This window comes from Uloborus diversus, chromosome 3, assembly GCF_026930045.1.
Source record: "Uloborus diversus isolate 005 chromosome 3, Udiv.v.3.1, whole genome shotgun sequence".
Classification (NCBI taxonomy): Eukaryota; Metazoa; Arthropoda; class Arachnida; order Araneae; family Uloboridae; genus Uloborus; species Uloborus diversus.
Genome location: NC_072733.1, coordinates 52,862,599 through 52,877,717, shown reverse-complemented (window position 1 = coordinate 52,877,717; position 15,119 = coordinate 52,862,599). Strand labels below are relative to the sequence as shown.

At 32.1% G+C, this 15,119-nt stretch overlaps 1 protein-coding gene across 1 annotated transcript in view; it reads right to left on the bottom strand.

Annotated features, from left to right (window-relative positions):
* LOC129218015 (transmembrane protein 164-like) overlaps positions 1-13,626 on the bottom strand; it is a 50,791-nt gene extending 37,165 nt beyond the window's left edge. The window contains exons 1-2 of the mRNA XM_054852193.1: positions 13,288-13,626; positions 8,596-8,715 (exon numbers count right to left, since the gene is read on the bottom strand). Of these exons, the coding sequence (XP_054708168.1) occupies positions 8,596-8,715; positions 13,288-13,626 (459 nt within the window). The remainder of the gene's footprint in view (positions 1-8,595; positions 8,716-13,287) is intronic.
* Between the last annotated feature and the right edge of the window lie 1,493 nt (positions 13,627-15,119).

Genomic DNA, 15,119 nt, shown 5'->3' with positions numbered 1-15,119 from the left:
ATTAATTTAAAATGATTGAAACATAAAAGTATGCAATACCATGACTTTATAAAATAAACTTCGCTCCATCATAACTAATAATTAGAAGCCAGCGGTATACTTATTCTGGAGTTTGTGTGCACTTGAGCAGCACAAAATAACAATTTCCTCAGAATATGCTCGGCCCAGCCTGTTGCTGGTCGTCACATTTGTATTTGATTGCAATCAGATGCTACCATGTCCTCTAATGTACCTTTAAATTCTCAAAACTCATCCTCGTTTCAAACCGAAAATTATAGGTCACAAAGCACGATTTTGTCACTTTATAAAGATTTGAAAAGTGTAATATTGTTTGCAATTTCAACAAGAGCTTCAGATTTGACAACTACCTGCATCAGTCATTTAAAACAACTTAAATGTATGCTGGCAAATACAGGAACTACTGACAAAGATGTTTCAGAAAGGCTAAGAGTTGAAAGTGAAAAAAATAATGAATTAAAAAACAAGAAAATAAAAAATAGTGGAAAGAGAAAGTTTCCATTCAGAGGAAGTATCTGGAATAGAAACTGCTAAAAATATGCTTATGGAGCAAAGTTCAACCACAGGTGCCTGGGTATAAATATTATACTTAGAGGAAACAAGCAAGAAAGAATTTATTGGCAAATATATGGCTGTTAAGGGAAATATTATGAGTTGAAATATTTTTAAAAAATCTGAGATGGGAGATTTTTCTTATTATTCCTGATGTAGACGACATGGATTTTATTGAAAAACATCAAATAATAAAAAAAATTAATGAAACACAATTTAATAATAGAGGCCATTACTTTTTTTTTAAAGAATGACAAATATGGATATCATGCATTGAAAGAAACCTCATTAATATTTTGTCAAATTTACTGTTTGCACTATTTTTTTAAAATTAAATTGTAAAATTTTGTTAACTGACTCTTAAGTCTATATTATCACACTGCATTGAACAAATAGTATGCTTTTTTATCACTTCTCAGTCTTCAATACCCATTTTACCCTGCAGGCTACCCATTTTCACCTGCGTGGGGTAAAATGGGTATAGAAAACATATAGTCATAAACACTCCTCTCAAAAAAAAATTTGTATCAAATCATGTGTAAAAATAATTTAATTCTACTCTCAACATATGTAATGTATACATAAAACAAAAAAAAAAATTAGAAACAAAATATTTTGACAAAAATATTTGAGTCAAAATCCAAAAGTAGGTTATTTTATACCCATTTTACCCCACCTGACCCTAAATAGCAAAGCATATAACATAACTGAACAATTTAGTTTTCTTTAATGTTGTACAATATCAAAGGTTTTATTTAAACCTACATATGTTTGATTGTGCATAAAGCTGGTATTCCTTTCAGGCCGATTGTTTCCAATATTGGTACGGCTTCATATAAACTTGCAAAATATTTAGTTTCTGAGTTTTCTCCTCATAGGAGTCACAATTTATTTACTATTAAAAATTCTGTTGAGTTTGTTAAAAAAATTCATAGTTTCATTCCAAACAATTATTTTATGGCTTCTTTTGATGTTAACTCTTTATTTACGAACATTCCCGTCGAGGGTTCATTGTTATGCCTTCGTAGAAGACTTTCTGAATTTCATTTCACCAATACGGAAATTCAGGATTTAATTTTCCTTACCCGTACTTGTCTTAAGCAACGTTCTTTTGTTTTTAATGGAAAATGTTATATTATGTTAGATGGTCTGGCTATGGGAAATCCACTTAGCCTTATTCCTAGTGATATTTACATGCATTATTTTGAGGTTAAGCTGTTCCAAAAACTGCAGTTTCAATTTTATGTTCAGTATGTTGATGATTGTTTTGTTCTAATGAACCAGAATCAGTTTGAGAGTGATGAGGTTTTATCTATTTTAAATTCCATTGATCCTCATATTCAGTTTTCTTGTGAGAAAGAACGGAATAATTGCATTTCATTTCTTGATGTACTTGTTTCTTGTACTGAAATTGGTTTCGAAGCTACTGTTTATCACAAACCTTTTGCTGTTTCTTTACCTCCTCATAGACTATCGTCTCATCCTCCAAATCAAAAATATTCTGCTTTCAATTCTTTTGTTTATCGTGCAATTAATATTTGTCCTTCATCGGAACTTCTTAAAGTGGAACTTAATTATCTTAAAGCTGAGACAATTGATAGAGACTATCCGCCAACTTTGATTGATTTCATTTGTAAAAAACTTTCAAATAAATCCCAAACTAATGTTCTTAACCGAACCATCATCAGAAAGAATTTGGTTGTTTTGCCATTCTTTCCATCTGTAAGCTATCAGGTTGCTAAGACTCTAAAACATTTCCAATTCCAGGTGGTGTTCTCTCCTTTTAATAAAGTTTCATTCTCTTCTCTTAAAGATCCTATTCACCCTCTTAATTGTAGTGGAATTTATAGAATTAATTGTAGTTGTAAACTTGCCTATATTGGACAGACTCTGCGTGCTTTAAAAATTTGCTTGAAAGAGCATCACAATTATGTGAAAAAAGAACAATTAAATAAGTCTAGTATTGCTCAACATTGTTGGGATTCGAATCACTCTTTTGATTTAACTCTTATCAGATTATCCAAAAATGCCCCAATTCATTAAATCTTGACTTTTGGGAATCTTTTCACATTTTGGGGAACAGTTCTAACTTAGTTAATGATCTTAAAGCAGTTCCATATTTTTCCAACATTTGGCTCCCATATCTTTAATACTGTCCTTTCCCCATCCCCTTTTTTTTGCCCAATTCATTTTTATCTATCTTCCTTTGCTTATTTTTACCTTTGAAGTGCCCTTCTCAGTCAAAATTATTACCACGTAATGATAATTCTCTAGTATTATATTTTCATCCATATTTTTAATGTCTTTTAATTCTTAAATTTAATTATTTTATTTCTATTTAACACAAACTGCCGAATGGCAACACGTAATTAAAAAAAGTGAAAAAGACGCACGAGATCGTGTTCCACAAAATTTGGTCTTGAGAAAATAAAAATGACGACTTCTTGAAGGATATGTGATGTAAATAAAGTTTTGTCGATTTTTATAAAATAATGGAGTCAAATTCTTATACAAAATTAGGGTGTTGTTATAAACCTTCACAACACTCTCAGTGGTGACCCACGTTTTGGACAAGAAAAAAAGGAAAAAGAAAAGAAGACGGACAATGCTTTATTCTATGGTATGCTCTTCACTTAAAGTCATTCACTTGAAGGGAAATGCTCTGGCCTAAATTTTATTTTCGTGTAAAGATAAATTTTATCTTTGACTAATTTTTCTTTGTTTTAATTTAATTGCATTTGTTTATTTTACTTGTAAATTTTCAGTTAAATTTTAAAAAGTCGGTAGAAAGTTTAGATAATGTTGAATTTACCAATAATACTGTACAAAGTGACTCAGTTTTGAGAGTTTCAACCAGATTACCTCCACTATGGAAAAGTAATATAACAGTTTGGTTTATTCAAGTGGAGGCTAGTTTCAATGTTTCACGTATAACAAATGATGAGACGAAGTATAACTACTTGTTATCCGCCATTGACGTAGATACACTTAGCGCTGTTTCGGATTTAATTATAGCTCCTCCAGAGGGAAATAAATATCAAGCTTTAAAAGATAGATTATTTAAAGAGTTTTCCGATTCGCAATCAAGCCAAATACGGAAACTTTTGTGTGAACTTACATTAGGTGATAAAAAACCATCTGTTTTACTTCGGCAAATGAAAGAACTTTCACGAAATTCAATTACTGACGAATTTTTAAAAACCATTTAGTTAGAGCGTTTGCCAACACATATTCAAGCCATTTTATCAGCATCAACTTCAGTGTTGACTGAACTGTCCATTTTAGCTGATAAAATTCATGAAATAAAAATGGAGCCATCAGTTTGCAAAATTTCAGAAACACTAAAACATAGTGAACAAACGACGCAAATATCAAATTTGCAAAATCAAATTGAGCATTTAACCATGCAAGTTTCTGAATTAACTAAAATGGTATCAAAACGTTCATTTTCAAGAGGTCGTGGTAATCATAGATATAGGTCCCAATCTAGGGGTAGACGAGTTCCAACACCCTCAGATAATCAAAATACATCTAAGTTTTGTTTTTATCATGAAAAATTCGGCGATAAAGCATTTAAATGTCGCCAACCATGCAGTTATGATGCAGTTCAAAAAAACTTGCCATAGCTGCTATGTCTAATAACGATATTTACCCTGACATAGCAGCACATAAACAGTGTAGATTACACATAATGGATAAAAATACGGGATTAAATTTTTTGGTGGACAGTGGCAGTGATATTTCTTGCATTCCTGCCCATTTTTCATTCAAAGCAAAAACTCCCATCACTTACGTGTATGCTGCGAACAATTCAAAAATAGCTGTGTACGACCACAAGGTGTTAAATATCAACATGGGATTGCATAGAATATATCAGTGGCCATTTGTTGTAGCAAATGTTTCTTGCCCAATTCTAGGAGCAGATTTTTTACAAAATTTTTCACTACTAGTAGATTTAAAGAAGTCGAGATTAATTGATTCAGTCACTGGTTTGACAACGAAGGGAGAGTTAACTAAAACTCAATATAGTGGAATTAAATTAGTCTCGGATAATATGGTGTACAAAGAATTATTTAAAGATTTTCCCGAGTTATTGAATCCTATCCCAAATTTCAAAAAACCAGTCAGTCACGATACTGTCCATTATATAGAAACAAAAGGACCGCCTTTATTTTCTAAGCCCCGACGTTTACATCCAAAGGTATTAATCAAAGTTAAAAAAGAATTTCAATACCTTATGGATCAAGGAATATGCCGTCCTTCAAAATCTCCTTGGGCTTCTCCTATTCATGTGGTACCAAAAGCGGATGGATCTTACCGCATTTGTGGTGATTATCGAAGGTTAAATTCGGTCACTGTGCCTGACCGTTACCCTGTGCCACACATACAGGATGTAACGAACATTTTACACGGCAAGAAAATTTTCTCTAAACTCGATATTGTTAGGGCATATTTTCACATTCCAGTTTTCAAAGATGATATTCAAAAAACTGCAGTTACCACACCGTTTGGTAGTTTTGAGTTCTTATATTTAAATTTCGGTTTAAAATGTGCAGCAAATACGTTCCAAAGATTTATTAACGAGGCACTTTCAAATGTAGACTTCGCTGTTGCTTATTTAGACGACATACTATTTTTTTCCGAAAATGAAACGGAACACTTAGAACACATGAAAATTGTATTAGGTAGGCTTGCCAAATATGGTTTAAATGTGAATATTTCCAAAAGTGTTTTTGCTCAAACTGAAGTATCATTTTTAGGACATGATATTTCTTTTGAAGGAATTAAACCTTTAAAATCAAAAGTTGAAACCATTCAAAATTATCCTAAGCCAAAAACAATATCAGAGCTTCGACGATTCATTGGATTAATAAATTATTTTAGAAGATTTGTTAAACATGCAGCAAGACTGCTTACCCCTTTAACAGATCAAATAAGAGGATGTAAAAAGAATGATAGCACTCCTATTGAAAGGTCTCCAATTTTGAATGACGCATTTGAGAAAGCTAAACAAAGTTTGATTGGCGCTGCATTGGTCTTTCCCTCGCAGGATGGGCAGTTAGCATTACACACTGATGCTAGTGATTTCTCCATTGGTTCAACCTTAAGTCTGCAGACTGAAGAAGGGTTGAAACCAATAGCATTTTTTTCAAAAAAACTGAATACTGCTCAGTTAAAATACTCGGTTTTTGATAGGGAATTATTAGCCATTTATGAATCAGTAAAATATTTTCGACATTTCATCGAGGCGAAAGAATGTATAATATACACTGATCACAAACCAATAAAATTTGCTTTACAAAAGAAACGAGATACCTACACAAATAGGCAAAGTAGATGGTTATCCTTTATCTCTGAGTTTACAACTGACATTGAATATTTGCAAGGTAGCTCAAATGAAGCAGCCGATGCCCTTTCTCGAATAAGTACAATTAAATTTCCTACTTCGCTAGATTACGCTAAGTTAGGTGTTGAACAAAAATCTGACTTAGAACTTAAATCTGCTTTAGAAAATAAGGAATCTAATTTAGTATTAAAATTACTTACTATGCCTGATTCAAAAACTGAAATATTTTGTGATATTTCTACAGGAAAAGCACAACCTTTTAAAAAGTTTTCGTAAACAAGTTTTTTTAAACCTACATAATTTAACACACCCAGGTATAAAAGGTTCGACTAAGTTTATTAAGCAGAGATTTGTTTGGCCTTCAATGGCTACGGATATCAAAGTATGGGTTAAAGAGTGTTTAAACTGCCAAAGATCAAAGGTTTTCAGGCACACTAAAACTGAAGAAGGAAAATTTGATATTAACACATCTAGGTTTGCCCATATACACATTGATCTAATAGTACCACTACCAGAATCTGAAGGAAAGAATTACTGCTTAACGGTAATTGATAGGGCAACGCGATGGCCAGAAGCATATCCTATTTGTGATATGACAGCACCAACTGTCGCTGAGACGTTGATGTCTGAATGGATTTCAAGATTTGGTTGTCCAGAAAAAATTACATCAGATCAAGGTCGTCAATTTGAGTCTGAGCTATTTCGACAATTAACTCGATTCATTGGTGCCGAAAAGATAAGAACTTCACCATACCATCCTCAATCAAATGGTCTTATTGAGAACTGGCATCGACCATTAAAATGTGCTTTAAAAGCTCGACGAAATGAAAAATGGACCGAAGTTCTTCCCACCATACTCCTAGGATTCCGTGCAGCAATTAAAACGGATCTGAATGTTTCACCAGCCGAACTTGTTTATGGAACTTCACTTCGACTTCCAGGAGATTTTTTCGATGAATATTCGGTTATAAAAAGCCCTGAAACTATGATACAGAAGCTAAGAGATATATTTCACGATTTTGCTCCTTTACCGACAAAATCACATTCTAATATTAAGCCTTTCGTATCACAAGACTTAAAAACTTGCACCCATGTTTTTATCAGAAATGATGGGGTGCGGAAAAATCTTCAGCCGCCATACAACGGACCTTATGCAGTCATCAAGCACGGCGCGAAAGTGTTCAAAGTAATGATAAAAGGTAAAAATGTCACTGTGTCTGTAGACAGGCTAAAACCAGCATTTCTGTCTGCTGACAAGGACAATGTTAACCAACCAGAAGAAGAAATGCGTAAAAAAGATGAAGAAACTTCATATAGGACAAAATATGGACGAACAGTTCACTTCCCACAAAATTATGGACATGTCATTCGTGGTTAATGCGTAACTTTCGGCAACGCATTTATTATCATCATTACTGGGAAGGGGGTACTGAAGTGCCCTTCTCAGTCAAAATTATTACCACGTAATAATTCTCTAGTATTATATTTTCATCCATATTTTTAATGTCTTTTAATTCTAAAATTTAATTATTTTATTTCTATTTAACACAAACTGCCGAATGGCAACACGTAATTTAAAAAAGTGAAAAAGACGCACGAGATCGTGTTCCACAAAATTTGGTCTTGAGAAAATAAAAATGACGACTTCTTGAAGGATATGTGATGTAAATAAAGTTTTGTCGATTTTTATAAAATAATGGAGTCAAATTCTTATACAAAATTAGGGTGTTGTTATAAACCTTCACAACACTCTCACCTTTTTGTCTTGATTGACATTCCCCCCCCCCCTTTTTTTTCTTCTATTTATCTTTATTTTTCCTTTTTTCGAATATTTTTGTTTTTTGTTTATTTTATTTCGTGGTGTTTTTTTCTTCCATTCAGCTTTTCCTTTCTTGCGGTTCTCGGTTACCAAAATTTTCTTTTTGTTTAAGCTTCGGCTTAATCTTTGTCCAATTGAATTCTTTCTTTTTGGATTTTCCGTACCTAAGAGAAAGCTCTTGGCCTTTGCTTGCATTCCTATTGGTTCCTGATCGGTTTATAATTTTCTCATTGGTGTTTGGCTAATCCGCTATTTTTATCTTTTAAGCTGCATGCTAGTCTGCTATTGGCTTTTGTCGGATGTCTTTTCATCCATAAGCTCATTTACTTTTTGCATTGAAAAAGGCGTTCCCTGTAACGCCGAAACTGGTGTCTGCTGCAATTGGCAAATTTGTGCTTTTTTAAACGTTGTTTTTCTACTTTAATGTAGCTACTTTGTAATGTGCTATTCGTATTTAAGGAGTTTTATGTAAAATTCTCAAAATTCAGGTCTCTTGCCAGAGCAGAAAAAAATAACTAACAGGCTTGAAATTTTACGCAGTAGTACGTGTTTGGAAGTTAAAAAAATTACTGCCCTAAGGCTTAATGTTGACCTTGAAATTATTTTTTACTACATTTGTTGATGCTTCTATCAAAAAACTAAAAATAAATCTTATCTTTGAAAATAAGAAAACATCAAATAAATTTACTAATTATTTGTAACAAGCAAATAATCTAGTCAAATGTTATCACCAATTAAGTTACAGTCAATTTTGTTTAGCTTGTGATTTAAAATCACAATCAGAAACAATCATAATATAATCTTTCATTTTTTACTTTAATTTGAAAATTTGAAATAAAAAAATCAATTAAACCTTTACCTTTCTTGTGTTCAGAACAGGAAAAAAAATTGCTAAAAAAGCACCATACAAGCAGTGCATATGAATTCGAAATAGAGCAGTCACAACTTTAGAAGTAGGAGGAGCAGCAAGAAGGAATATCTGGAAAGAAATAAAAATCAAATAATGCAAGACAGCACAAATAAGTTACTGAAATTGCTGAAACTACTTTTATGATAAGGTTATAAACAAACCAGTTTAGTCAAATAGAATTCTTTAAAGTCCTGCCTTGCAACTTCGTGCTTTGACTTTCGCGGCTTCATTCCAGAGGGGTTTTAAAAAAAAATTATTCTTGTATCTTTTCTCATAGGCTTGTGTTAACTATTTCCTTAAAAAGCGTGATAAAATATTGTCTTTTAAGACAATGAAGTTTTTCTGACAGGCTGTGGTAAAATCAGTTAAGACAGGGGGAGGGGGGGGGGAAGAGAAGAATTCTAAAAACATTGAACCTGCAAGAATACAGAGGCGGGTTAGGAAGATATAGTCACTCATTTGAACTTACATCTAGCAAGTTGCATTAATTTCAGAAGCAAGTGGCAGTGTGAAAGAACTGGGTGTTATTGTCTAATTTCTTTTATATCTAGAGTGTAATACACACAAAATGCTTACTTCAGGGTGTTATTTCAAATCTAGAAAGTGCTAGTTATGTTAAAAAATGCATTTGAAGTGTCGTAAATTAATTTTCTACACTCAAACTAGGAAAAAAATTTGATTTTATAAATAAAAAATGCTACATAGCGGAAATTCAATTTATCGAGGTAGAATCTGGAACCGATTATCCATGATAAACAAGGGTTGACTGCATTGGTTTTTCATTCTCAATTTCAACAAGATCTCCTTTCAATACAAATACTTGTATCCACAATTCAGGGGTCTGACCAGAGTATATTTGGGTCCGTTAACGGAACCTTCACAATAATCCCATCAACCAAAACGGACCTTTCACAAAATCCCGATCAACCAAAACTTACTCTTCACAAAATTTTGATCAACCAAAACGAACCCTTCACAAAATTCTGATAAACAAGAGCGGATCTTTCACAAATTGCTTATTGAAAGAGCAAATTTGAAAGCAAAATAACGCATATTTCCGTATAAAACCGATAACTTTTGGAACCTTTTTTAAAGTCAAATTAGAGGGATCAGCTTATACAAAATTTGCTACGAAAAAAAAATGGCACTCTTGTGATGATCTCGCAAGCGATAAATAATTGCTACTGTCAAATAAATATAATGCTTGTTGTTGCTTCTTGGAAAGAAATTAACAGCTGAGAATAAGTTTGGATTTAAATAATTTTGTTCTTTTGTTTTATCACAGCTAACTAGCAGTGGTGTTGTTGTAAACTTTTCTGAAAAGGCGTTGGTAAGCAGTTTTCTCCTGTAAACTTTTCTGAAAAGGCGTTGGTAAGCACTTTTGCACTTTTCTCCCACTCATGATTTAATAAACAATAATAATAATATATATCAGCGAAATGAACATAGAACTGCAAAGGGATAGTAAGGGAGGGGGAAAAAAATATCTTTTTAGATAGGGTTACCAACTTCAAAGTTATCGCCACTTAGCATCTGTAGTTATACCTTTACAATGACTTGATTAGAAAATATTCTCATCGTTTTACAAGCTTGTCAATATTTGCGTTTTTATGAGCGCGGTGCGTGCGATGTTTAACTGTTATCTTGGGAGAAAATTATATGGGTTTGAGTTTTCGATGCTAACAAGGGTGATCAACTTTAAATAAACTCTTTTAGTTACCTTTTTTTTTAGACGTCTACATTTTGAAAAATGCAATCTTTTAACATCCAATGCGAGAATCCTATTTTGTTCTTTTTTCAAGCTACCTTTGCTTTATTAGGATGCAAATAAATGAAAAGTCTCTTTATTTTTGTTAGAACATGCATTTCAAGTTATGAAAGCAAAATTCCATTTTCTTTTATAAGTCAAAAATTTAAATGCTGAATCGATGGTTTAATTTTTTTTTTTTTTTTTTTTGCTTCAACTGTGTCCACAGATATTAATGATATGTTTATTATAGGACTCTAAAATGCAATTTTAAAATAATTTTATCAAAAATATTTCTTTTACATGCCACTTTTAAACTTTTGATGCCTTCACTTTGAGAATTGCGATCTCTTTGCATCCGCTATGGGAATCCGTTTTTTTAAATTTTTGATGTTTAGTATGCTTTTTTAAGAGGTAAACAAGTAAAATCTCTTTGTATTTTTCACGTTAAAATCACGGAATTTATAAGTTTTAAACGAAATTTTGTGATTTCTTTTAGCGTGTCTTGGGTGAAAAAGTAAAATGCTGAACCCGTGTCTGAATTTTTTTTTTTTTGTTACAATTATTTTAAATACTGTACAGAAATATTTTTAGTATAATTTAACGTAATGTAGAATTGTAGATAAATGTTGATACTTGAGAGAGCAATGCCACCGCTCACCCCCCCCCCCCCCCACTGCGCCAAATACTAAAAAAACACCCCAGAATGATATTCTCAACATAGAAGAGGAAAGCACTCAGTTTTAAGTTTAAATGATGCAGTTTGTGCCACCTCTAAATTCTAAATTTCGTTTTGAATATTATATATATATTTTTTTTTTTTTCGAAATTATTTGACTTTCCACAAAATTAATTCATTTTTCAAAAAATTATGATTTTTAACAAAAAACGGACCCTGTGAAAAATCCTGGGCAGACCCCTGCAATTGTTACACTGCTTTTTTTTCCAAGTAAATATCCGTGTTCCCTTCAAGAGACGCCCTAGCTTTGGCTAGTTCCCTGTGAAGCTTTTGGGTAGAGCAGGACAGGGAGTCTCCATGGGTACTAGCATTCCCTTCTGTACGAGTTTGACCTTTGGAAGTAAAAAGTTCACATAGCATGAAATTTAGTGAATAATATGTAAATTGTAACAGAGCAAATGCGTGCCAAACATTTCTTACAAGATGGTAGTATGCACTTTCTTTCTTCTAATAAAGAAATCACGATTTTATTTTAGACTTGGTACATTAATATTCAATAAACAAGGAAAAATATTTTAAACTGAAAATTTTCAGGCATATATTTGAAAGAGGACATTGTTATTTTAAGTAAATTCCTTTAAAGAATTACTTTTCAAAAATAAAGGTCAGGAACATCACTATCATATTATTGTGTTTCAGAACTTAGGGCTTATAAAAAATCACTAGCCTTTTTTTTTAATCAAATTTTCAATTAAACAAGTTAGTTTTACCTTAAAAGGGTAGAAGAAAAAAGTATTCATTTCGTGTAACTTATTAAGTCAAAATTAAGCACTCATTAAAAACTTTTTATTCCTTACTGAGTTTTTTTCAGAAAAAATGTTGAAAAATGATCGACTTTTTTGACAGAAAATAAATGTACAATCAGCTCCTGATTATCCGCAGAAGGTGGTGAATCTAGCAGATCATTTAGGGAGGGACCATTTGATATTTTTTAACCAACTTGCTTGATATGTTCGTCCTAATGGTCACCTCTCAAAACAGTACCAAATAATCGATTTTTTCGAAAAACCACCGCCCCTCTACCCATCTTCGAATTTTTGTACCAAGTTTGAATTTAAAAAAACAACAGAAACAGGGAGAATTTATAAACTTAAGATAAGGTTAATACCTAAATTCTTTATGTGTAATTTATTTCTTTGAAGAATACAATGCAAAAAGTTAAAATTTCCTTATAACTCGAATTTAGTCTGGATTCGATTACCTCAGTAGAAGGATGAAGGTGTGGGAGATTAACATGGAAAATTTTGTGAAATGCTTATTTCTAAATTAAAGTAAAAAATGTCAATTTTTGGCTTTTTTTTAAAGTAATTTTGGAGTTTTAGGGGTTCAGAGTTCCTTTCTAGTTTTTTCCAATAATTAAGTCAGTTTTTACTGTTTTTAAAGATGCCATCAGCTCTTTTCCGGGAATTTTTCAATTCTGATATTTTAAAAATGCAAAGCTAAGTATAATAACAATTGAGGGAAGGAAAGAGGGTTGCGGGATACCTCTTTTTTTAAATTTGAAACTGGAGTTCATTTTTGACTATAATAATATAACTTTTTGGAAAGAAAGGTTTGGTGGCTCCCCGCGAAAATTTCAAAAAACAAAATTTAAAACTATCCTAAAGGAATTTGGGCAGTTCAGACTCTTTCCAGTGGTTTTTCGACAATAAAGTCTAGAAAAGGCTAGTGTTGGCTGTTTTTGAGGTCATTAGGGGATGCTCTAGTGTCACTAAGAGTAAAGTTGGACAGTTCTAATTCAGAAATATTTTTAAATTACACATTAAAAGTACGCTATCTTGAGCAGGAAAGATTTGGTGACCTTACCCCAGAAGTTTTTTGGAACTGGAGTTGTAAATACTCAATCTTAGGTTATCTTTATAGATATTAGGGAAGGTGGATGGACTTGAGAATCTTCTTTAAAAATGTTAGAAAACTGAAATTTCCAAGTAATTTTTCAAAATTGAGGTCCTAAAGACACATTTTAGTTTTTTTTTTTTTATTAGGGATTACCACCAAACTCTAAAAATTCAGCTGCCAAATTTGACCAAAACAGCCCTTGTAGCACGTAAACAGTTTTTTGAAATTGATTGTTTAAGTTTGGTACATTTGATTCAGACACCCTGTATTTATCACAATACTAAGGCATTTCAACTAAAAGATGAACTATACGTACTTGAATAGCAGTGACAACATGACATGGATTCAAAATATATATCACAGTTCTAGAAGAAAATTTGAAGCCTATTTCAATTCCAAACACTAAACACATCAAGACTAAGAGCAATCGTTTTCCACCTCTATCTTCCCTCATTACTTTTGGAACTGGAGGAACAGTGCATCTTTTATAAGACCAAATAAGAGAAAGACAAGCAATAGTTAGAGCAAGAAAGGTCTCCATTATACGCCTTTCAATCGATAAAAAGTTAACGCAATCAGGTCCACCATTGCCTTGTATGCTGTGATTAACTCCATGAAAAGACCAGTCTCCAACGTCGGCAAGTTTCCAAGTCATGTTGGATTAACTGCAAAAAATAAAACAAATAAAATATTAACAATAATAGAACCAATTGCACGATTCCCATAGTATTTTCAAAAATCTCACTCAAAAGAATCCATTTGCATATCGTTCCCATACAAAGCGCCAGTGTAGGAAATAAGCGGTATTGCATTGCAGTTTGTAATTCAAAACGTATGAAACACGATCCAATATCATAAATTTCTTCGAAAATTTTGCGATGCAAAAAAAATTTGAATATTTTTGAAATGTGAATGACAAAACTAGATGTTGATATTGTATACTTAAAGATTTCAGAAGACTATTTTTATTAATAAACAATGTGCAAATGGTTTTAATTTTTTCAATTGTATAAATTTAATTTTTGAAAATTTTATACCCTAATTAATCTTGTATTTGTAGAACCACCTGTTTGGACCAGTTCTTCTATTTTTTATAAGATAAGTGATAAAAAGTTTATAATTAAATCATTGTTCAAAACTTTTTAAATGCACACATTAAACATTACATATCTTAAAACTTGTTTTTCTTGTTGAAAATGTAATTTAGCAAATGTTGCAAAACAGCTCTTCAATATCGGAATTTGAAGAGCAGTACTACTCCTCAAAATGAAATACCAAGTATATTGTTATAATTATTAAGATTTAAGAGAAAAAAAGTTTTTAAAGTATATGGAGAAGGTTGGTCAGGTCCAATGTGGCCCACAAAGAGTGGACCAACCTACCTTACGTTCTTGGTCTGAAAATCTTTTTGACAAAAAATGAAAAAATTGCCAATTAATTTTGAACTAAAAAAACATACTTTAAGAAGGGAGTACATTTCCCTCCCCCCCCCCCCGTTTTGATGAAAACCATTTAAAAAAATAAATACAGTTGCAGTTTTCTAAAAACTGCTCAGCACTACTGAAATAACACTATCTGGAATAAAAAAAAATTCAATATACAGTAAAACCCCTCCTAACAGACACCCCTCAAATGTGAACACTCCTCCTATGCGGAGTAGGGTAATTCCCCTACTCCAAGACAAATAACATTATTAAACCCCTATCCTGCGAACCCTCTCTATTGTAGACAAAAAAAATTGTCTTCTTAGTGTTCGCATTTGAGGGGTTTTACTGTAACTGTACCATGTGATTTCATTATAGGATTTGTACGACCATAGGTGTTATTGTGTTGGTCAAAAAATAAAATTAAAAACATTAACAGCGTTAAAATAATTGAGACCAGTCCATAGTCCAACGTGTTCCACCTCCCCCTATTGCTTCTTTAGTGTTCAGTTGGAATAAAACAGGGAAAATGTCAAACTTTTTAATTTTCTTTTCAAGTTTCGCTCATGACTGTTTTGCCTCCACATTTTAAGATAAACATCCAAATCTAAATATATTTTAATTTCCAAAAAAAATTTAAAAAAATATGCGAACTTTGATGCCAATGCACAACTTTTCCCACCACAAGTGACTTCAATTTGAAAAAAAAAAAAATAAATAAATA